Raw genomic sequence first — 21,945 nt, 5'->3', positions numbered from 1 at the left:
AGGACTTCTCCCTCAGACCACAGGGTCCTTCTCCCTCTTCAGTCTGAATCTCTTCATCATCGTCATCACCTAGAAGAGCTTATGGTCCCCCTTTGCAGCAGTAACCCCCGAGTGCCAGACATAGTGCCCAGCATCGTCTCATCCCGCCTAATCTTCACTGTCTCTGCTTTTTAGATGAGGAAACTGAGGCTTGGCGGGGGGGGGGGGGGGGGGCGGGCAAGGGACTTGCCAAGGTCCCAAAGCCGTCCGTGGTTTGGATTCAAGGACAGGTCTGATGACACCCCCAGTTGGGTTCCCATGCCCCCCTACTGGCCACCTCAGCTGCCACCTGCAGGCTGGCATGTGGCAGCAGGTGCGAGACAAGCCGGTGGGGACAGGGCGCTAATTCAAGGCTGCCAGAGGAGCAGCTGTTCTCCGAATCCCGGCGGCCTGGGGCCATGCTGCTCTTATGTTCCCCGGTAGATAAAGTGATCCACTTAGGAGAAACTCTCTCCAGGCTGCGGGGCCATTAGCTCGCTGACTCCTGGAAAAACCATTTGGCCAGTGCTGACAGATATGGCCATTACACGGTCATTCAGCCTCTCTCGCTGCCCCATCCAGACCTTGGGAGAGGGAGGGGCCACGAGGCATGCAAAGCTCAGGGGAGGGTCCTTGAGATTCACTTCCTGGCCACCCGCTTCCTCTCTGCCCTTAGGCTGCATCTTGCCAGGCCCGAGTTGCTGCAGCAAAAGGCAGCTTCAGGCAGCATGATTTCAACGTGCTGCCAATGACCTTGTTCTCCTGAAAGTTGTTAGAAACTGCCTTCACATGTATCATTTCCCTTGACCCACACACACCCTATGTAACTGAAATTAGGATTATTATCTCCACTATACAGATAAAGAAATTAGGCACAGAGAGGCTAGGCAGCTTGCGCAATGTCACACAGCTAATAGTGTCGCCTGCCCCACACTGCTATGACCCCACTGGGGTGTTACCTGTATGGGGAACCCAGCCTCAAAGCAGAGTCTCCAGAGCCAGGGGTAGGGCAAGGGCCGTTCCTCTCTGCCAAGTGGAGGATGAGGCTGCCCGAGGACGTAGCCGTGACCCCTAGGAGCACCTGCCCTACTGGCACAGCCCAAGCAGCCCTTGACCTGGTGGGTCCCCAGCTTAGGTCAATTATCCCACACCTCCCACGCCCTCTGGATCCTTTGCTCAAGCTGGACGAATGCCCCAGGCAAGGCTTCACAGCCATTCTACAGCTGGCAAACCTCCTCTGCCCGCCAGCAGCACGGGCATCTCAGGATAGGGGTTGCCATGACATCTGAGGCACCCAGCTGATCCAGGCCAGAGTCCACAGCCACAGCCCCAGCACTGACCACGTGCCTGGGTCCCTGCCACAGTTCTGGAGCCCAGATGCACCCAGCAGAGTCCGGGGAACTAGCAGCAGGTGCCCAAGCCCTAAGGAAGATCACTAAAGCACAATAGCCCACCTCCTGCACAGAGCCAGGCTCGGAAAAGAAGGTGTTTTGCCCAGCAGGGGCCAACCTTCCAGCTCAGAAGCCTGAGAGCAGATGGCAGGCAGCAGCGGGAAGAGAAGGCTCAACACCGAGGCCCAGCCTCCGAAGCCCTATCCTACAGAATGTAAAGACCCTAGATGCTTCTAGGGTACCCAGACGATGCTACCCTCCACCAAGATGCCTTGCTTTGTTTTGAGGCAGCTCAGAAAGAGGTGGTTTAAAAGTCCACGTCCAGGCAAGAGGCAGCCCCTTCCTGGTGGGTTAGGGATAGATTCTGGATCTTGCTATAGGACCGAGGGAGCATCTGGGCCTATAGATGCTGGGGCATCTGGGCTGATCTCCTGGGCCTGGCTTGGCCAGGAGATCAGCTCAAGCTAGGGGACAGGATGTAGCCGTTTCTCTTAAACACAAAGACTGGAGATCCCTTGGGCCTGCCAGCCAGGCCTCAGCTCACTATCCACCTCGGACAGCACTGAGTGGTGCTAGGGCCCCGGGGGGCCCAGATTCAGAGTCCAGAGCTTTGTTGTCATTGTGAGGGGGGTTTAGACATGGTCAGGCATCTGGGGATGGCTCAAGAGGACACCTGAAGTGTTCCACAGCCCTGGCATCCACTCATAACCAGGATGCTTGGCCAAGTCCTGGAAGGAAAATCACCAAACATTGAGTTCTCTGAAGCCTGGCTGTGTCCAAGACTGGGCCAGAAATGGAGCTGTGTTATCATTTGTTAAGTGAATATTGTAAGTCTCTGAGAGCCTCTGTCTCGTCCTTGGGTTTAACCTGCCTCCCCTGGGCTTGTTTCTGCCACACCGGTGTGCTTCTGTTCCTCCAGTGTGGTCTCCCAGGAGTGGGCATAGCTCGGATCACATACCCCGTGTCTGAGAATGGTGTCCCCTTCCCAGGACATGGCTGGGCAGCCACAATCAGCCGCACCTGATAGGGCCTGGGGTGGATGCCTGGCCCAAGCCGAGTCAAGCCGATTCATTCTCTCAGGAGTCTAGCAGGGGCTCCAAAACTACAGTGAATCTCTGCCTGGGGGCCGACCTGACTGAGTGTGATAAAGCAAAGAGGGCAGAGCTGCAGGGGGACAACAGAGAGAAGCAGAGAGGAGGGAGGGTCTGATGGGCCCTGGCCCTCTGTGCCTTTCCCACTAGAGTCCCAGGACTAGAGCCTCAGCCATCCTGAGCTACATGACATCCCTTGTATCCTTTCCACAAAATCACTTTTTTTTAAATGTTTATTTATTTTTGAGAGAGAGAGCGCGCATGCACAAGCCAGGGAGGGGCAGAGAGAGGGAAAGAAATAATCCCAAGCAGGCTCTGTGCCATCAGCTCAGAGCCCGACATGGGGCTCAATCCCACGAACCTCAAGATCATGACCTGAGCTGAAATCAAGAGTCAGATGCTTAACCGATTGAGCCACCCAGGTGCCCCCACAAAGTCACCTTTTGGCTTACACTGGCTTCAGTGGTTCCTATTACTTGCAACTGAAAGCCTTCACTAAGACATTCTCTTTTCCTAACCCCCGCCCCTACCCCCTATATCTGCCTTCCGGCACCACAGCCTCCCATACACCTGCCTTCTGGCGCCACAGCCTCCCGCGCCAGAGCTCAGGACCCAAGACCCTGCTGGCGAGACGCCAGGCTCTCAGGCGTGCAGAGGGATTGGGGATTGCCACGCCCACCTCCTGAGCAAACTGTGTGGGCCGTGGGAGGGTAAGACCCCCAGGAGAAGGCATGTCCTCAGGCTCAGAGAGCCAACCCACCCTGTTTCCTTCTTGAGACCATGAGCTTTTTGCCTGAAAAAGCTCTTCAAGCCCTTGAGACGCGTAGAGCTTGGTGGAACAAGAGCTAGCATTTATACCGCACGTTCTAGCAAGTAATTCATGTAATCTTCAAAGAATGCTCTGGGGCTGGTGCCATTATCATCCCCATTTTACATACAGGAGAACCGAAGCACCGAGAGGTGAGGTGACTTGCCCCCAGCACGGAGCCAATGAGCGCTGGGATTTTGAACAAGTAGAAAGAGGCATAGAGCACTTGAGTCAGGTTCTGAATTTGTACATGTTTCACTTCTCCTGGTGAGGCCAGAACGTTAAGAAGAAGAGAACTTCCATGATGGGGAATGGCTGGCCCCTTCTCGGGCTCCTTCTTGCTGGAATAACCATTTGAGGGTCCCCGTGGTTCCGGGCACCATCAACACTGGGAACCCCTGCTGGGCAGTGCCCTTGGACAGGTCGTCACAGATGCAAGGGTCAAGCGTGCTGGCAGAGGGGCAGATAAAATGGGGCCAAGCTGACCTCTACCCCTGCCGGGATGGACCCAGGAGAGAGAGATGCTGGGGTAGCATGCTCTCCCCTCCACAGGCCAGTCCAGGACAGAGCCCACAGATGGTGAGCAAAGGGAAAACAGAGTGGCCTCAATTGTCCACCTGTCAAACCTGTGAGGACAAACTGGCCCCAGTTACACCTCCACTGCCCTCTTGGCCCTTAAAGACTGAGCTCAGTTAATCTCATTAACTCATTTATTCAGTGCTCCCTGTGTGGCAGGCAATGAAGCCAAGCTCCCTCTCTTTCCACTGGAGGCTACCACCCACGTTAACTGTGGAGAACTTGTCCAACCTTACTGTGCCTCAGTTTTCTTGTCTGGGAAATGGGGACAGCGATACTTACCTTGTGGGTTGGTCACCGGGATTAACTGAATCAACCTTTGTAAAGTTCCCAGGCAAGACGATGGTGGGAGAGTTTAATACATGGGGATTATTAATAAGGGAGATCTATGCAGCCAAGAGGCCAAGCACTGGATATTCCTAAACAGGATGGAGAAGGGAGCCTCTGGGCCCCATGTCCCATGCCAGGGCCACCCACCCCCATTGTCAATCCGCACCCCAGCACTTCATCATCCCCAATGAGGAGGGCTGCTGACCCTGTCATGACTTCGACTCCTTTCCCATAACCTGAAGCGCATTAAGGAAAGCTCTTCAAAGGGCTTCAACCGATAATCGAATAATACTAATAATCAGTCAAGTAATCAATCCCTGGGGCCTGTGCCTCCTTCCCAGACTGAAGTCCCGCTGCCTTGTTAGTCACACTATGAGCTTCTGCAGGGGCTCCATCGACGGCCATTCTCACTGCCAGAAAGGAGGCTTCACCCAGGACAGCCCGGAAGGGGATCCAGCGAGGTCGTGTCTATTCATCCGTCTGTCTGTCCCAGGACAGAAGGACTGACGCCCACAGGCACCAGCACTTGAGTGAGGCTCTGGCCCACACAGAGGCCAGGTTTTGTCCCAGCATCTGCTAAAAGGTTCCCGAGCTGAGGCCTCAAAGCCCTCTGCCTGGAAGCTTCGGAAAGATCTCCAGTTGCACGCTGGCCAAAGCAGAGAAGAACACCCCACTCAGGCCTGCTGCCCGAGGGCCAAGAGGAACAAAGAGAGAACCTGAGCTTTTTATGTCTTTCTTTTTAACTCTTCTAAATTTATTCAGGTATTTAAACAAACAGAAACTACATCATGCATGGTTACGTTTTGCCTTTGTACAACAAAACTAAGTACTTGATATCTCTGCAGAGGTCTGGTGCTGATTTTTTTTTTTTCCTTTCTTTCAGTAACATCAGGCAGACTTTTCGATGTTATCCAGTTTTGCACAGTCACTAGAGTGTCGCATCATGAATTATTAAATCAGTGCTTCGTGGTAATACATAATTTCTTATCAATTATTCATGCTAATGTGTGTGTAGTTTACTTAATTGTGTTATTGACGATCAAAAGTAATTTCCTGAAAGTCCTCAAGGACACAAAATTTAATCAGCGTAACTACTTTTCAGATGCAATGCTGTTAAGTATTCTTAATTTGCTCAACAGTTCACTTATTTATGTACCTTTCTGGAGGAAATACGAGTTTAATCAAACAATTAGATTGAAGAGTTAGTGTTCATAAGGGCTTGCGCTTACATCGTTCAACCGAACATTCGTAATTACAGGGAAACGGAAGCGACTCTGCCGCTTTTTGGCAAATCGTTTCATCTTTATACTCAACAAGCAAAATACAGCAGGAAGAAGGATTTGATTTTTTTTTTTTTAAGGAGACAGTGTATTTTATCAAATGCTTTGCGGTAATCGGAAACGAGGCACCATACACTTGGGAGTATTAGTGGGGGGCGTCTGGGGGGCAGTAAAAAGGGGAGCAGGGTGATCCAAAGGTAGAACATTTTGATTATAATAACTGAGAGGAAAATAATTGTCATAAAAGCAATAACGGTTTTCATGGAAACGCCATCACTAAGCCACCAAAGACTGCAACCTTTTAGGTACCAGACCCCCCTGCCAGGGGAGTGACAGAGATCACGCTATTGCACATTTTCCCTTGGATCTCTTCAAGTTCACTATCCACACGAGAGAAAACAACACCCATTAGATCGAAACCGAAATCTCTGTGAAATTTGGCCCTTTGGAATTCATTCTGTTCACGCCACAAGGAAGCCCTCCTCCCCGTGCTCCACTTCTCCATACACACCCTTCTCGTCTTGTTTCTACTTTCTTTTTCCTTCTGTAAAAAAAATAAAGAAATAACGCCACTGGAGAGGCCGCCTCCCTGTGCTGGGGACCTGAGGAAAAGTAGTTCATCCGATGTGTACTCGTTTCAGAGACGGCCGTGGGCGATGTCCTCCCCAAAGGCTGTCCGCACTCCCCCTGGATCAGAGTACTGCTTGTCGCTGGTCAGCTTCCCATCAACCTAGAGGTCGGGTCCAGAGAGACAGGGCCCACACTGGCCAGTGCCTGGAGTGTCATGATGGTGGCCCCGGCTCACGGAGCCCATGGCCTGTCTGGCCCAGCTGCCCTTGCCGGAAGTGCCCAGTGGGCACCCTCAGGCCTGGCTGTGCCAGCCCGTCCTCACCCTACAGCTCACCTTCTAACCTAACCCAGCCTACAACCAATATCCTCCAATAAGAGGAAGGGGGCGACGGCTGCTAGTCTTGATGGTGGGCAGTTGAGAGTCCGTTGGTGCGTAATGTAACAGCACGACCCCGCTTCGGAGCGCAAGACTCAGCCCTGGATGTCTCTCAAGGATGGCCCATGCCGCAGTTCTTTGGGTTGGTAAGACCTTCAAAGGCAGCCCAGGAAAGGGTCAGGAAGGCGAGGGGGTGAGTAACTCTACTTCCCTCCAAGACTTCTGGGCCCAGATGGAAACCCCAACGGTCTCACCACAGAATGGGCTCTGGTGCCCACGAGTTCCATCCGGACTTGTCACCAAAGAAGCCAGGACAACACAGCCCCGCCGGTAGGACTCCAGAAGCACTCTCCAGATGCCGAGGAAGCCGTGGGTCTCACTTCCCTTCCTGAGTCCGTGAGGAGGCCCTGGGCTGCAGTCTTCCCTTTGCTTTTTGGGGAGTTTTCCACAGGGGCTGAGGCTGGGAGAAGCAGGGGGCAGGGGAGGGCGCCTCGGGCCTGGGCACTCCGGACCCTCATACACTCTTGTCTCCCTCGCTCTGTTCCTTGGCGGGAGGGTTCTTGTCCTGGCTGCCATCGGGGGGTGCCGGCTTGGCCACAGGGCTGGGGCTGCTGCTGGCCGAGGGCAGGAGGTTGGCGGACTGCAGGACGGCCTCCGAGTGCTCGCGAGCCTTCATGCGCAGGGCGGCCACGCTGGCCGTGCGGTTACTCTGGCAGCCGTAGGTGGGGAGGAACGACAGCCCCATGGGGTCTGGGACACAGCAAGAGCACAGTGGGCCCCCTGAAAGGAGGAAAAACAACAGGCTGCCATCACTGCTCACATTCTGTCTCCCAGGGACACGAGGTAGGAGCAAGGGGCCGAGTGATTGTTTGGTTCAGGACACTACAGGGAGAGGTGACGTGACAAGTGCTCAGGACCCCGAAGATGGACAGCACAAGGGATCCAGTTGCTAGCCCAAGGGATTAGCAGAGCACTGGGGCGACCTGACCAGTCCTGCTTCCCTCAGCAACCAGCAGGGTGGCCTTGGGCCAATGTCTTGGCTTCTCCTTCTGCAAAATGGAATGTTACCTACTTCACAGGATCATTACGAGGATCCAATGCAGTAATCCCACACTCCCCAAACTATGTGCCAAAGCACCCCTGCGAACTCAGAGGGACACTGCAGGAACATTTTTGACTTCTGAAGACAACGGGAACCCAGCCATTTATCAAATGGCTACTAAGTTGTTGGGACACTAATACTTCCGGAGTTGCTCAGACCCAACCATTTGATGAACAAAACTGCTAGGTGTTTCTCATGGCCCAAGAGAGTCATGAAAAATTAACCGAGACCCTCAGGGCACTGTGAACTGAGGTTTGAGAACCTCCGAAGGAATCAGTTTGGAAAGCACTTAGCACAGGTCGGATATGTGCAGCGGGGCTTAGGAACAACTGCCCGGCCCCAAGCCCGCTGGCCAACAGTACATAAACCATCCCAGAAATACAGTGAGCACAGCCCTCTGCTATGCTCAGTCTGAGGATAGTACCTCAGACTAATGATAGGCCATCCTCAACTGTGCATTCATTCAACGACTATCCCACGAGCACCCAGCATTTTTCTAGAGCCTAACGACCATCAGCAGGAATATGGCAGCAAGACCCGCTGTCTTGGAGTGCAGCTCTAGTGGAGAGGCACGCCGGAGCCCTCGAGTCCCTGATACAAAGGCAGGTGGTAGCGTGTGCTATGGAAAACACGAGTAGAGCATGATGCTTGGCAAGAGATCTGAGCACAGCTAGTCAGAGTGACGGCCGTGTGAATGCCCAGGAAGGCGCAGGCAGCCAGGGAGAAGAGCAGTGCAGAGGCGCAGACACAGGAACTGATGTCACCTGTTCGGGGAGCAGTGGCATGTTCAGACTGACCGAAGCCAGAGGCTGCAGGCAAGGGCAGCGCCAGATGGGTCAGGGTCATCAGGGCCAGGCTGCCTCACAGGCTGTGCAGGATGCAGTGGGAGGAAGCCTCAGCAGCTTGGAGCAGAGAGTGTTGCGAGCTTATCCGCATGAGGAATGGGGCGGGCAGGCTAGCGGGAGAGTGCCGTCCTGGGGGAAGGGAGCTTGACTCAACATGGCTGGAGGGAATGTGGCAAGGGGTGGCCAGATTCTGGTTTAGGATGAAGGTTACAGCCTGTGCAAACTGCTCCTGGACCACAGGGAAGGGGATGGATAGGAAGGATTCACACATGATGACTAGGTTTGGGCCTGAGCACCCAAATGAATGGAGATGCCATTGCTAGGATGGGGGCAGAGAAAGTGGTCTGTGTGTGTGTGTGTGTGTGTGTGTGTGTGTATGTGTGTGTATGCATATGGAGGAGGAAGATAGAGTCTGGCCATAGAATCCTGTGGTCCTGTTGCCCATCTGAGTTCCGAGGAGAGAAGTGAACAGCACTCAGCAGTGCTAGCCCCACCCCCGTGTGTGAGGGACACCCGTGGGCTCCAGCTGCCCACCACAGCAGGTGTGGGGGCAGGAGTCACATAGACTTTGCCCCCAGGCTGGGTGGGTAGACTCAGCTGTTGGGATGACATACTTTGAGAGACTCTCTGAGCTCCCAGGACAGGTCAAGTGGTGGCCCCCGTGTGTGATCCTTGTGGGAGACGCATATCCCCACAGCCTCCACGCCCCTCCCCAGCCCTAGTCATCCCGGACCAGATCCAAAGCCATATCCTACAAGGTGAGCGAGAAATGGATCACCATGGCCCCGCCAAGGACGGTGGGGATTTATTGCCTGTCCCTGAGGCCGGAGACCTGAGTCAGCCATGGCCACTGGCCGGCCCCATGTGGGTGGGCCAACCACTTCGCCCCTTCTGACAAGGGAGGCGTCCCAAAGCCAGTCCCTCATCTCTTTCTGAAAGTGATCACCAGCTTTGGAAGAAGCAGCACTGGACATCAGGTGTATTGGGGAACCGAAATCCATATTTGTCAAATGAACCCAGATTCCTCCCAGCAGCCTCCAGGCCCTTGTGTGATCATGTCCCCAGGGCCCTCCCCTCCTTGCCATGTGCCAGACAGGCCTCCCTTTCAGGTGCTCACGGCAGCATCACAGCAGAGCCCTACACAGAGCTGTATTACAGAGAGCAAAGGCTCGTGTGGGCCAGGCACAGCTCGGAGCACGCCATGCCTCACACATCTCGGCTTCAGAGAAATTCTAGGAAGCAGGCTCCGTAGTCATCCCCTCCCGCAGGTGAGGAGACTGAGAGTGAATAATAAGTGGCCGGCCCGGACCTCACCAGGCAGGAGGCCTGCCCCTTAACCATTGGGTCCCTCTGAAAAGAGGGCACATTCCTCCGCCTGTGAGGGAAGAGAACCTCCCTCTGCCTTGGAATGCTCTCCTCACACCTCTGTCTCTCGTTAGGGCTCCATTTGACCACCACCTCCTCAGGGATCATTTAGGTCCTCCCCATCCAAAGTAGGCTCCCTGGTTATGCTCCAGGCTGCTCGAATCTTCACAGCATTGGCCACAGATGGCAGGTGGACTATTGACATGTTTGTTGTCTGTCTCCCCACCACATACCCCCAAGACTGCAGACTCCCAAGGGGTCAAGTATCTTCCTGTCTCATTCCCCACTCTGTGCACACCTAGCACAGCGCCTGAAACAAGCCAGGCCTTTGGAAAATACCTATGGAAGAAAGGGAGGGGGGAAGGGCCACCAGCCCCAGGACCCACTTGTAGGATCAGCCTTCCCGAGGCAGCCTCAGCAGCATCCGCAGGGATGTGCCTGCCTCCTTTCCCCGGGGACAGGCTTCCCCCTGGCAGGGTCAGCCACCTTCCTCTCCCCTCAAACACATCTGGGCATCTCTCTGTTCCTTTCCAAGCCTGCTCAGAGACAAAAGGCAGCTCACGTTTACCAGCACCCACAGTTGCCTCTTGTCACCCTCCCGGCCACCCTGAGGGATAAGCATTACTCATCCCTGCTCTCCAGGTAAGGAAACTGAAGCTCCAGGTCCCAGTTTTCACAGTTCATTGATAGGTGGGACCAGAACCTTCTGGTGGTGTTTCAGTTCTCCAGTACTGTAACAGGAAGTTCAAATGCGGCGGTGGCCTCCTACCTCAGTTCTGAGTGAGGGTCGATACAGCAGGTGGCAGACCCCAAGAGGAGGGCCGGAAAAATCGCAAGTGCCAACTTTACAAAGGGAATTCTGAGAGCCCATTTCACAGCCCCACACCCCTGGTGGGCTTCCAGCCTGGGACCATTTCCAGCAGCAGCAGGAAACACACAGAAAGTCACATTCGGGCGAATCCCGAGTCCGCTCTTCCCACTGGCCCTCGCTTAATGCAGCCGGATACACAGACACCAGTTGGGGCTCTGCGGGGAGCTGCAGCCTTTGCTGGGATGGTGCCTGTGCTGTGCCAGCCAAGGACTGGGACCCCCTCTGGGTCTCCCTCCCAAAGGGAGTTCATGGGTTGAGGAGATGGCATATGAAGAGCGGTGAACCCTCTCAGCAGTGAGAATACTAGACATTTTCCTCTCTGTATCTGTTTGGAATTTTTCTCATTTTCCTACAACAAATGTGAATTTCTTTTTTTTTTTTTTTTAATGTTGATTTATTTTTGAGAGAGAGAGAAGAGCGGGAAAGGGGCAGAGAGAGAGGGAGACACAGAATCTGAAGCAGGTTCCAGGCTCTGAGCTGTCAGCACAGAGCCTGATATGGGGCTTGAACTCATGAACCGCGAGATCATGTCCTGAGCCAGAGTCGGACGCTTAACCAACTGAGCCACCCAGGTGCCCCAATGTGAATTTCTTTTAAAATCAGAAACATAACTTTACCTTTAAATGAATGTTAAAAAGAGGCACATGTGAGGAGGGGCCGTGAGAGGCTGGGTTGCCTGAGCCAGGCAGGCACTGGAAGTCTGAGGGGAGCTTATCTGGAGCTATATATTGTCAGGAACCCAGGAGGGGCCACAGTCCTCAGGCTCAGCCCAAGGCAGCCCTGCCCGCATCAGACGCGCCCCAGAAAGGCGGGCTCCACGTGATCAGGCTGATTCTTGCCTCCAGCCATGCTTTGCTCCGATGTAAGCATCAAGCCGGGGGTTAAATGGTCTGTGACTCAGTGATGAAGAGGCCACTTACAGGATGAAGAAGTGCCACGTGGACAACACAGAGCCTTCTTCCCTGGGATCCACAGCCTACACCTGCTAGGTCACATCTGCCATCGGCGGGCTCCTAAGAAAGCCACCAATAACTACACTCCTTGCCCTCAAAACCCAGATTCGGTGATAAGAGAAATACATTCGTTCACAGGACCGAGGCTGCAGACGGGAGCAGAGTCTGTGCACAGGCCCTAGTTCACTCCCCACAACAGATGGATGAGGAAACTGAGGACCGCGAACCCAACAACTCTGGGACACTCTGATTAAAACTATAAGGGCTATGCATACAATGGAGAATTACTGAGCCTTAAAAAGGAAGGAAAGTCTGACACATCGACAACATGGGTGAACCTCAAGGACATTATGCTAAGGGAATAAGCCAGTCACAAAAAGACAAATCCCGTGTGATGCCATTTACACAAGATGCCTAGAGTAGACATATTCATAGAGACACAGAACAGAATGGTGGTTTCTGGGGTCTGGGGAGAGGGGAATATAGGAAGTTCTTGTTCAATGGGCACAGAGTTTCAGTTTGGGAAGATGAGAAAGTTCTAGAGGTAGATGGAGGGAATGGTTGCCCAGCACAAGGGACGTATTGAATACTTTGGAACTGTACACTTAGAAACAGTTAAGATGGCAAAGTTTATCTTCCACATATTTTATCACAATCTAAAATAAAGTAAAATAAATTCTTAAAAATAAAGCTGTAAGAGCCAAAAGAGAGTTCAGGTCAAGGTGATCGGGAACATGAGGAAGGGAGGAAAGAAGGAGGGAGAAATGAAAAATGAAAGAACTGGGGTTATTTAGCTGCGCTGACCCCAGGGCACAGTGGATACGAGGTAACTGTCTCTGTATCTCTCTTGGTGCAGACGGTGAAATCGAAGCAATGGGCAGAAGTGTGAAAAAAAGGAGTTTTTCTTTCCTTACCATCACATGCTATGTTTATGCAGAGGGCTTGTGAGGTTCCTGGTCTGCACCCCCTGAAGGTCCCCTGACAGGACATTAGAGAAACTTCATGCACGGTATGGGCCATTGGACAAGAAAAGGTTTGAAATCCCTTTCAACAAAAAAGGAGGGGTTTTAGAATGGGATGTGAATTATAAAGTTGAGTTCTTCCAACTTTAACGTGTTTTCAGAATTTCAATTGGTTGTAAATGAACTTAAATTATCCAACAACCAGAATCTCTCTCAACTCCTACAACAATTTTCTAACAGAAAAAACAAGTGATTTCCACAAATAGGATTCTCATAAAAGTAACTCTTGATTTCTTCATGATTCCACAGTACCAAGAGCATCCCCAGCTTTCCCCATACGCCTCCTGCCTAAACAACGTCAGCAACCCGCCCAGAAGGACGCTGACTGAAAACCAGAAATAACAAAATAGAGATTCATCTGGATGGCAGATGAACACATAGTTACCAAATAAAATCCCAGATCCCAAAGCACTGGCACTTTGCCCCTGCAAAGCCATACTCAAGACCCTCACCAAGTGCTTAAAGTTTCTTTCAAGAGCACTTCTCACAGAAGTTGTTCAGTTTACAAGATTACCACAAACTAGAGAGAAATGTGGCTACTAATGGGAGACATACTGATGGATAACATTGAGAAAAGAGACAAAAATTCATGACAGCCAAAAGACTCAACATGCACAGAAACCTGGAGCCGATTGGTACAGGGGTGAGCAAGCAAAGCCATCCCCATGAAGATGGCCTGACACCGCTGGCCGACAGCAGGAATCATCACAAGAGATGAAGTCTGGAAGTCTTTCAGAAAACTGCACCAAGCCTGCACGTCGCTGTTAGTGATGGGGTGACGCTGAATCAGCCACAGGAGGGGCCGAGCACCCCCCTTTATTATGTCGGAGAGGTGACAGAGACCCTTGAGAAAATGTCTACCCCAAAAGCAAGTCATCCATTATCAAGATTCCATAAAATGAGAACGACCATAGGCCATCTCTGGGGCATCTCAGCAGCCTGCTATGGCAGAAGAAAGTGGACTTGGAGGTTTGGCCCCCAGCCCCATCCTTCTTCACCAGTCATGGGGTTTCACACCATCTTTCCACATTTCAGGTTCCTTATCTGTGAGAGGAGGAGAGACACCTACCTTTGAGAGACATTCCGTAACGCAGCTAATATGAAGGCCTCAAACAATTACTATTTTCATAACCCCATACTAATTAAAGGGTAATTCTAAGTCACAATTCACGGTTTATTCCAATTACCGATTCGTTTCAGCCAGCAGCTGAAGAACACAACTTGTAAGCATCCCCCAGGACACCCCGGATGAGCAGTGTGCTCTGCCACAGGCAGGGAGTGTGCAAGAGGCATCTCACCACCTCTACTAGCCACACACACACACACACACACACACACACACACACTCCTGGAGATGCAGGGCTGTCCTGTTTCCTGGGTGGAACCTTTCCTATTGGACCAAAAAGTAAAATAACTTTTTCTGCCAACAGAATTGTAAGGAGTAAGACAAATAAAGTTTAAAAGTGTCATCTTTTAGGGGCACCTGGGTGGCTCAGTAAGGTGAGCATCCAACTCTTGATTTTGGCTCAGGTCATGATCTCAGGGTTCATGAGTTCGAGCTCCGGGTCAGGCTCTGTGCTGTCAGCATGGAGCCTGCTTGGGCTTCTCTCTCTCCTTCTCTCTCCCTCTCTGCCACTCCCTGTGCGCTCTCTCTCTCTCTCTCTCTCTCTGTCTCTTGATAAATAAACGTTTTTAAAAAACTTTAAAATATAACAAAATAAAATAAATAAATAAAAGCATCATCTTTTAGTTACTAGATTTCCAGACTTGGGGCTCTAGGGTTCCCCCCGGCCTTTTTTTAAACCTATCAAAAAGCTATAAATCATGAATGGGCTAAAAATTAAATTAGCTACAAAGGAAGTCAATCCAGTGTGGCATATAGTAACAAAAACTGTGACTAACCTCACGGCCCAATACTAGGGAACTGACTGAAGAAGTTATAGTCACCCACACAGAACACACTAAAGCTTTGGCAAAATTCTATTACAGGAGGACACTTAGTGCCATGAACAAAAAAATAATAATGAGGGGCGCCTGGGTGGCTTGGTCGGTTAAGCGTCCGACTTTGGCTCAGGTCATGATCTCACAGTCCGTGAGTTCGAGCCCTGCGTCGGGCTCTGTGCTGACAGCTCAGAGCCTGGAGCCTGTTTCGGATTCTGTGTCTCCCTCTCTCTCTGCTCCTCCCCTGTTCATGCTCTGTCTCAAGAATAAATAAACGTTAAAAAAAATTTTTTTAAAAATGAAACACAATAAGGAAATGTTAAGTTTAAAAAGCAGATTGAGGAACAATAAGTCAACACGATCCTACTTTGGTATATGCATGTGTGTGTATACATAATACACACATGTATACACATAGTATATACGTGTACGTGTATATGCACCGTGATGTGTCATATCCATGTGGAGTCACAGGTATAGCACAAATATAAATGTATTTATGAGTAGAAAATATTGATAAATTTAAGCTTTTTGGTTAAAAATTTTTAATTTCTAAATAAGCTATAAAACACATAAATTCATTAGAGATACACACATTTATAGATGGAGGAAAACAAATGTACCAATATTAGATACTCATACTGCTTGATTCTGGGTACCAAGTTTATGAATGATAATTATCTTTTTCTTTGTGTTTTATTGTATTTTCCACCCTTTCTATACTGACCAGGTATTATTGTCATAAAAATGGTGTCCTTTTCGTGACTCGTGATTTCCAGTCTCCTTCTATTCAGATGATGAGAACAGATGTTCTCCTTTAGAACAGAGTCTCACTGAAATTGCCAAGGAATAAGGGCTGTGTCCTCAGCACCTCACTGTACCTCCATAACTGCTAATGGAAGGTCGGCACTGACCAGTGAACATGGGGCAGAGGAAGCACCCTGGAAAACCCACCAGGAATACTCCACCCCCCTCCCATTCGGTGGGATTCGAGGTCAGTGAGTCCCTTTGCATGGGGTATGACCAACCTGCCAGCAAGCAAACCCCCTAAAAGGCTACAACCTCTCCCCTCTAGCCCTACCAACATGAGCCATCACCAACGTCTGCACAAGAGCCATCTGACCCCTAAATGCAGCCTGAAAATGGTTTTGTTTGGAGAACATACTACCTCCTGGACACTAAATTAAAACACACAATTAGATTTCCATTAAGTTACAGCAAATTCTGCTGAATTGATCTAATCGGCCTACATTCCTATATGACATCATGCTTTAAAGGCTTGGCCTGGACATAAATACTTAATGTAATAAATACAGTCTGAAATATTTGATCTGCTTGGCAGTTTAATTGATCTACTACAGACTGACAGGAAAAATTAAGTTAGTTCTGTCTCGTCTCTGCCGATAGCACATTTTCATCATAAAGGCACGTGAACTACAATTTCGGTTACAAGTAAAGCTCTTGCGCACTGATTTCTTGTGGAATGTTCAGGTTAAAGATAACAGAATTGAACGAGGAAATGAGTATGTGGATTTATGAGACCTTTAACACAAATACTGTAGTTCATGTCTTTTTCTGTGTAGATAGATGATAGATAGATAGATAGATAGATAGATAGATAGATGATAGATATAGAATAATAGATAGATGCTAGACAGAGGGAAAATGTATTTTATAATTCATAATACCAGTTCCTTGTCATTCACAGGAGTGCCTGAGTGGAAGGTGTTGGCAGATGCCTGCCATATTTAAGCACGGATTTTTAGATGTGGTGGTTATGCGTGCTCACCAATAATCAAGTGGACAAGGTCTTATAACCAAATGTCTTCTGACTCAGAACCCCTGAAGTGCTTTCTCCTGTCTCCGTTTTATGGTCTAAATTGCCTTTTACCATGAGTTAAATGTGGTAAACGAGTTTAACACGTGGTGCCTTACACCACGAGTTGTGTCTATCTGTGTACCCAGCTCACCTCCCAAACTTGCTGGATGCACCCTTCACCCACTCTCACCCCTGTACTCCTGATGCCAGAACTGAAATGCCCCATTTGGGCACAAGGTAAACACTGAATACTTGGGGAAGGAAGAAAGGGAGGAAGAGTCTCTTTCCTGACTGCACTGGCAGAGTTTAGGTCCTCAGAGTTACCATCTCCCAGGTGGTAATCTTCCTCAGCACTTCATGGAAAGAGAAGCCGTGGTCATGACAAAGTTGCTCAATCTGATTAATGTCAAAACCCCCAGGTTAATCTGGCAGGGTATTCTGCTAGAATCAACACTAAATCCCACCCCGGTCTGAACTCCACCTATTACTTGTATACTCGCTGTCTTGACGTCTGTTCATTTGCTCAGCAAACACTCCCTGATGAGAGGCAGCCCAGCCAAACATTCCTGGGACTGTGATAGTCTCAGGGCCAGTGCCACGGCCCCCTTTCTGCTTGGATGTCTTTGAAGGGGCAAACAAATAACGACAACACCCAGCTCCAAGGACCCTGGCACAATCAGATGCCCAGATTCTGGGCAGACCGATGCCAGTTAGCACCGCCCTCCCTCCTTGAAGCAGCAGCCAAAACCCTGGACAGGCAGGCTGCTTCTCCCACTGCCTCTGGGCACAAGCCAGAAACCTTCTGCTCAGCTCCCTGCACTCCAGGGCCCCATTGATTAGCAGGAAGGGCAAACCCATCAGCACCCATAGGAAATGGCTTCTGGAAAGTGCGTTGCAGTTTTTAAAGCCAGAGAATGACAGCAGGTGCCTGTAAAAGGAACAGAATCAATAAAGGGTGTAGGGGGCTTGCCAATGGGACACCTGGGTCCCTGACTTGTCCTACTTCTCACAGATGCACTATGTGACCTTGGGCAGTCTTATCGCCTCTCTGAGCCTCAGTTTCCCCACTATATCCTGGAATGGTAACACACTCATTAAGAAGATTCCTGGGGCACCTGGGTGGCTCAGTTGGTTAAGCATCCGACTTCGGCTCAGGTCATGATCTCGCAGTTTGTGAGTTCAAGCCCCGTGTCAGTCTCTGTGCTGACAGCTCAGAGCATGGAGCCTACTTTGGATTCTGTGTCTCCCTCTCTCTTTGCCTACCTGCTCGCCCACTCTTTCTCTCTTTCTGTCTCTCAAAAATAAATAAAACATTAAAAAGAAAAGATTCCTTACAAATCTTAGGTGCTGGGATTCTCTACCCCTGTCTTCCTGATATCAACTAGGCATGGAGAAGATTAGGGTTGACCCAATCACTTTCCCCATAAGGATTGACCACCTTCTGCCCCTCAAGTTTCCCTGTTCCCCAAATACCTATACCCTTACAAACAATACAGGGGCACCTAGAGGGCTGTGTTGCTTTTCTGGAGTTGCACACACCCCAGACTTCATAAAGTGTGCCTTAGAGGCTAAGAGGCTCTCCCATTGAGGAGCAAATGCTTGCAAGAAATAAGATCCTCTGCCCCAGAGTCAAAAACCAAACACTAATTAGATCCCGAGTGACTCTCAGCCTCATTAACATAGCCCTAACAATTTCCAGCACCTACTGGATGCTTAGATGTGCCAGAGCACAGATACACAAGTCCTGTTGGGTATGGCCATCATGATCCTCATCTCACAGGTGAGGAGACTGGGGTCTGCCCTAAGTTGACCCCAGGATGAGAGGGAAGTAGTTCTGGGTCATGGCCAGTCTGACTCCAGAACTTGGGCTCACCTTGAGGCCATGCCATCCTCTCCTGAGAACATGCCTCTGTCCAACTTCATGCTCTGCCCTTTCCTTGACAAACTAACCCTGCCAACCTCAGTGCCTTTGCTCACGCTGTTCTGTCTGCCTGGGGTCCTCTTACCCACTGGGCAACTCCTATGCTTCCTTCAAGTCCAACTCAAACATCTCCTCTGGAAAGCCTTCCTTATTCCTACAGGGAAATGTGTCCTCCCTCCTCAGGGCTTCCCCCACTCCTTGCATGCCCTTGTTGGCTTCTAAGAGAGCACATGACTATGTCACATAAGATGGAATTCTTTGTTGACTATCTCTCCAAGCTCACCCTTAGCCTATGAACCACTTAAGACAAAGATGTGTCTAATTCATCACCAGAGGCTCAGCCACTGGTTTAGTCTGACAAAGTAGGGTACTCAGTGGATGAAGAATGAAAAAAAGGAGGGCCCAGTTGTTCCTGGCATCCAACAGGCAGCCAGGACTGCAGGCTAGGATGAATAGACCGGAGCTTCCCAAGTGAGGTCTGTCTCCCACACCAGAGCAGCATGACTTTTCCTTCTTTACCCAAGCCTAACTACCATTTGCTCTGCATTTGGGGCAGATGTAAGTGGCTTGGAAGGTCCTAGAGGTGAGCCAGATATGGCCAGTGCCCTCAAAGTGCTTGTAGTCAAGATTGGGAAGCAAGGTAGGTTCAAAAACACCCCAACTCAAATCACAATGCTGGAGTATCTTTGATGCTTGTGTCCATCAGTGTCTAAAAAGGGCCTTCAATGAACCAACCTCCTGGCATTCATGCCTGTATGCAGTCCCCTCCACTAAAGTCTAAGTTGGCCCTGTGACCAGCTTAAATCAATAGACTGAATCAGAAGCAACACGGTGCCTGTTCTGGGTGTAAGCTTTAAGAAGGTCTGGCATCTTCTTCTTTTACACTCTTGGGAATCAACCACCATTCAATCTCACCCCAAGTTCACCATGGGGAGAGAGAAAAAGAGAGCTCCCAGCCTCCCGGCATCCCTACCAAGCCCCCAGACAAGGAAGCAATACTATGTTGTAAGTAGCTGAACCCAGCCAGCCCTCGGAATCAGAAGAGATAATAAAACAGCTGGGCAGTTCTGCTGCTGCTTTTACTAGACTCAGTTTTGGGGGTAAAGTAAAACAATATTAAAACCTGGAATGGAAATTATAAGAAAATCACAAGCCAATCTTCTCATGATCATAGATGCAAAAGCCCCTGAACAAAGTATTAGCAAACAGAATCCGGCTATAGATAAGAAGGAAGACATGTCACATCTAGTCTGGGTTTATTCCAGGAATGTACAGTTGGATTAACATTGAAAAAAATCAATCAATGTAACTTACTGTATTAACCCATTAAGAAAGAAAAATCATGTGATCGTCTCAATAGCAGCAGAGAAAGTATTCAATGAAATGCAACATTCATTCATATCCATGATTTTTTTTAATAATTAAATAAAACTCTTAGAAAACCAAGGCAAGAAGAAAATATCTTTACTTGATAAAGGATATCCAAAACATAAATAAATAAAAGACCACAAATATAACTGAAACCCTGAGATCAAGAATAGGCAAGGAGTGGTCACAAAGACCACATATTGTATGACTCCATTCATATAAAAAGTCCACAGCAGTAATAGCAAAAATGTTCACGGTCAGTGGTGTCCTGAGGCTGGGGGCGTTGGGGAGAAGTGGGAAGTGACTGCTTATAGGTACAGGGTAATGACAGTATTCTGAGGTTGATCCTAGTGATGGCTGCACAACCCTTTGAATATACTAAAAATCATTGAGTTGTACCCTTCAGGGGATGAATGGTATCGTGTGTGCATTATATCTCAATAAAGCTGTTATTAAAAAATAGAATAAGGCAAGGATGCCCGTCATCACCACTTCTACTCAATACTGTGCTAGGGCTTCTGGCTGGCACAGACCAAAAAGAAAGAAAGAAGAAAGAAAGAAAGAAAGAAAGAAAGAAAGAAAGAAAGAAAGAAAGAGAAAGAAAGAAAGAAAGAAAGAAAGAAAGAAAGAAAGAAAGAAAGAAAAGCCATCAGGATCTGGAAGGGAGAGACCAGCTATCTTTATCTGCAGATGACCTGATCATACACATATCATAGAGAATCTACCACTGAACCTAATTACATTAATAAATCTCCCAAACATAATGCTGAGCCAAAGAAGCAGACATGAAGAACCTGGGTCTCGTATGATTTCATTTATACGTAAAGTTCAAAAGAGTCAAGATTCAATAGTAGTGTTTTTGTTTAAGAAACAAAACAGGTGAACACAGAGGAAGGGAAGGAAAAATAAGACAAAAACAGAAAGGGAGGCAAACCATAAGAGACTCTTAAATACGGAAAGCAAACTGAGGGTTGCTGGAGGGGAGAGGGGTGGGGGAAAGAGCTGAATGGGTGATGGGCATTAAGGATGGCACTTGTGAGGAGCACTGGGTGTTGTATGTAAGTGATGAATCACTAAATTCTACTACTGAAACATAACTTGGAAGAAGTTTCTTGGTAGAAGAAAGAAAGAAAGAAAGAAAGAAGAAAAGAAAGAAAGGAGGGAAGAAAGAAAGAAAGAAAGAAAGAAAGAAAGAAAGAAAAAGAAAGAAAGTTTCAGAATGCCTGCTTAGGTGGTTGACAAAGCTATATTAGCATAAAAGTCAGCACAGTGCTCTCATTTAAGGGGAAGAAAAAGGGGCCCAGGCATTGGGGGGCTTCTGGGGTGCAGGCGAAGTCCCAGAGGGTAGGTATATTAGGTGCTTAAAATGGGTCACTACCCTCTAGATGCATGCTTTATGAATTTTTCTCATGAATATTATATTCCACCATAAAACACTTTTTAATGTTCTTTAATTGTGTGTGTGTGTGTGTGTGTGTGTGTGTGTGCATGTGTGTGTGTTTTAAACTCCCAAGCCAGAGGAAAAAAGTGCTTAAAGAGGAGTAGAGGGAAAATGCTTTTTGGGGGACTGGGAGAAGGAAAAGACTGCCTCCAGCTCTGAGTTTAGCTTCGGTGGGCAGATGTTTATTGGGCAATAAAGCCCTTTCAGTTCCAGAATCTGGACACTTTAGCCTGGCCTGAGCCCAAGGCCAAGGCCAATGTGAAGCAGGGAGGGAACATACTTGGCTAAGTAAGGGGCCTTGCTCTCTGGAAGGATGTGGCCAGACCCTTCCCCAGTATGGACACCCTGTCCCTCGCCTCCCCTTGGTAGACACACACACACACACACACACACACACACACACACATACGGGACTCAGGACCAGGACTGCTACTCCAACTGCTAGCAGCTTCTGAGCTGTGCCTCAAACAGATAATAGGAGATGGGATCAGAGCTGTCTGCCTCGGGCCCCTCCAGCATGGGATGGCTGGGGCCACCTCAGCTCCCTGGGAGGGGATGGAAGGGGAGAGTAAAAAGAGGTCAGACCTCATTCCCTTGCTCTGCTGCTGTTCCCTCCCCTCAGGCGTGACTCCATGACTCCAGTGCCCCCATGCCTGCCTTGCCCAGCATGCTGTCTCACCTCCTCCCCTTCACCGCCCCCTCCAGTTAAGGACAGTCGGATGGGATGCCCCTGCCCAGTGCAGAGAGTGACTGTGATCCCTCAGCATGAGCCCAGACTGAGTTATGAAAGCTCTCCCCTGGCAGCTGTAATTAGTCTCCACCTCACACCCCACTCTCCGCTCTCCGAATCACAGGTT

General features: G+C 49.7%; 1 protein-coding gene across 1 annotated transcript in view; it reads right to left on the bottom strand.

Annotated features, from left to right (window-relative positions):
• Window positions 1-5,439: 5,439 nt before the first annotated feature.
• Window positions 5,440-21,945, bottom strand: part of DRGX (dorsal root ganglia homeobox) — a 31,516-nt gene continuing 15,010 nt past the window's right edge. The window contains exon 6 of the mRNA XM_060642197.3: window positions 5,440-7,220. Within this exon, the coding sequence (XP_060498180.1) occupies window positions 6,955-7,220 (266 nt within the window). The 3' untranslated portion in view covers window positions 5,440-6,954. The remainder of the gene's footprint in view (window positions 7,221-21,945) is intronic.

This window comes from Panthera onca, chromosome D2 (assembly GCF_046562875.1).
Source record: "Panthera onca isolate mPanOnc1 chromosome D2, mPanOnc1 haplotype 2, whole genome shotgun sequence".
Lineage (NCBI taxonomy): Eukaryota > Metazoa > Chordata > Mammalia > Carnivora > Felidae > Panthera > Panthera onca.
The sequence above is the reverse complement of the archived record's forward strand: the minus strand, read 5'-3'. Positions and strand labels throughout refer to the sequence as shown.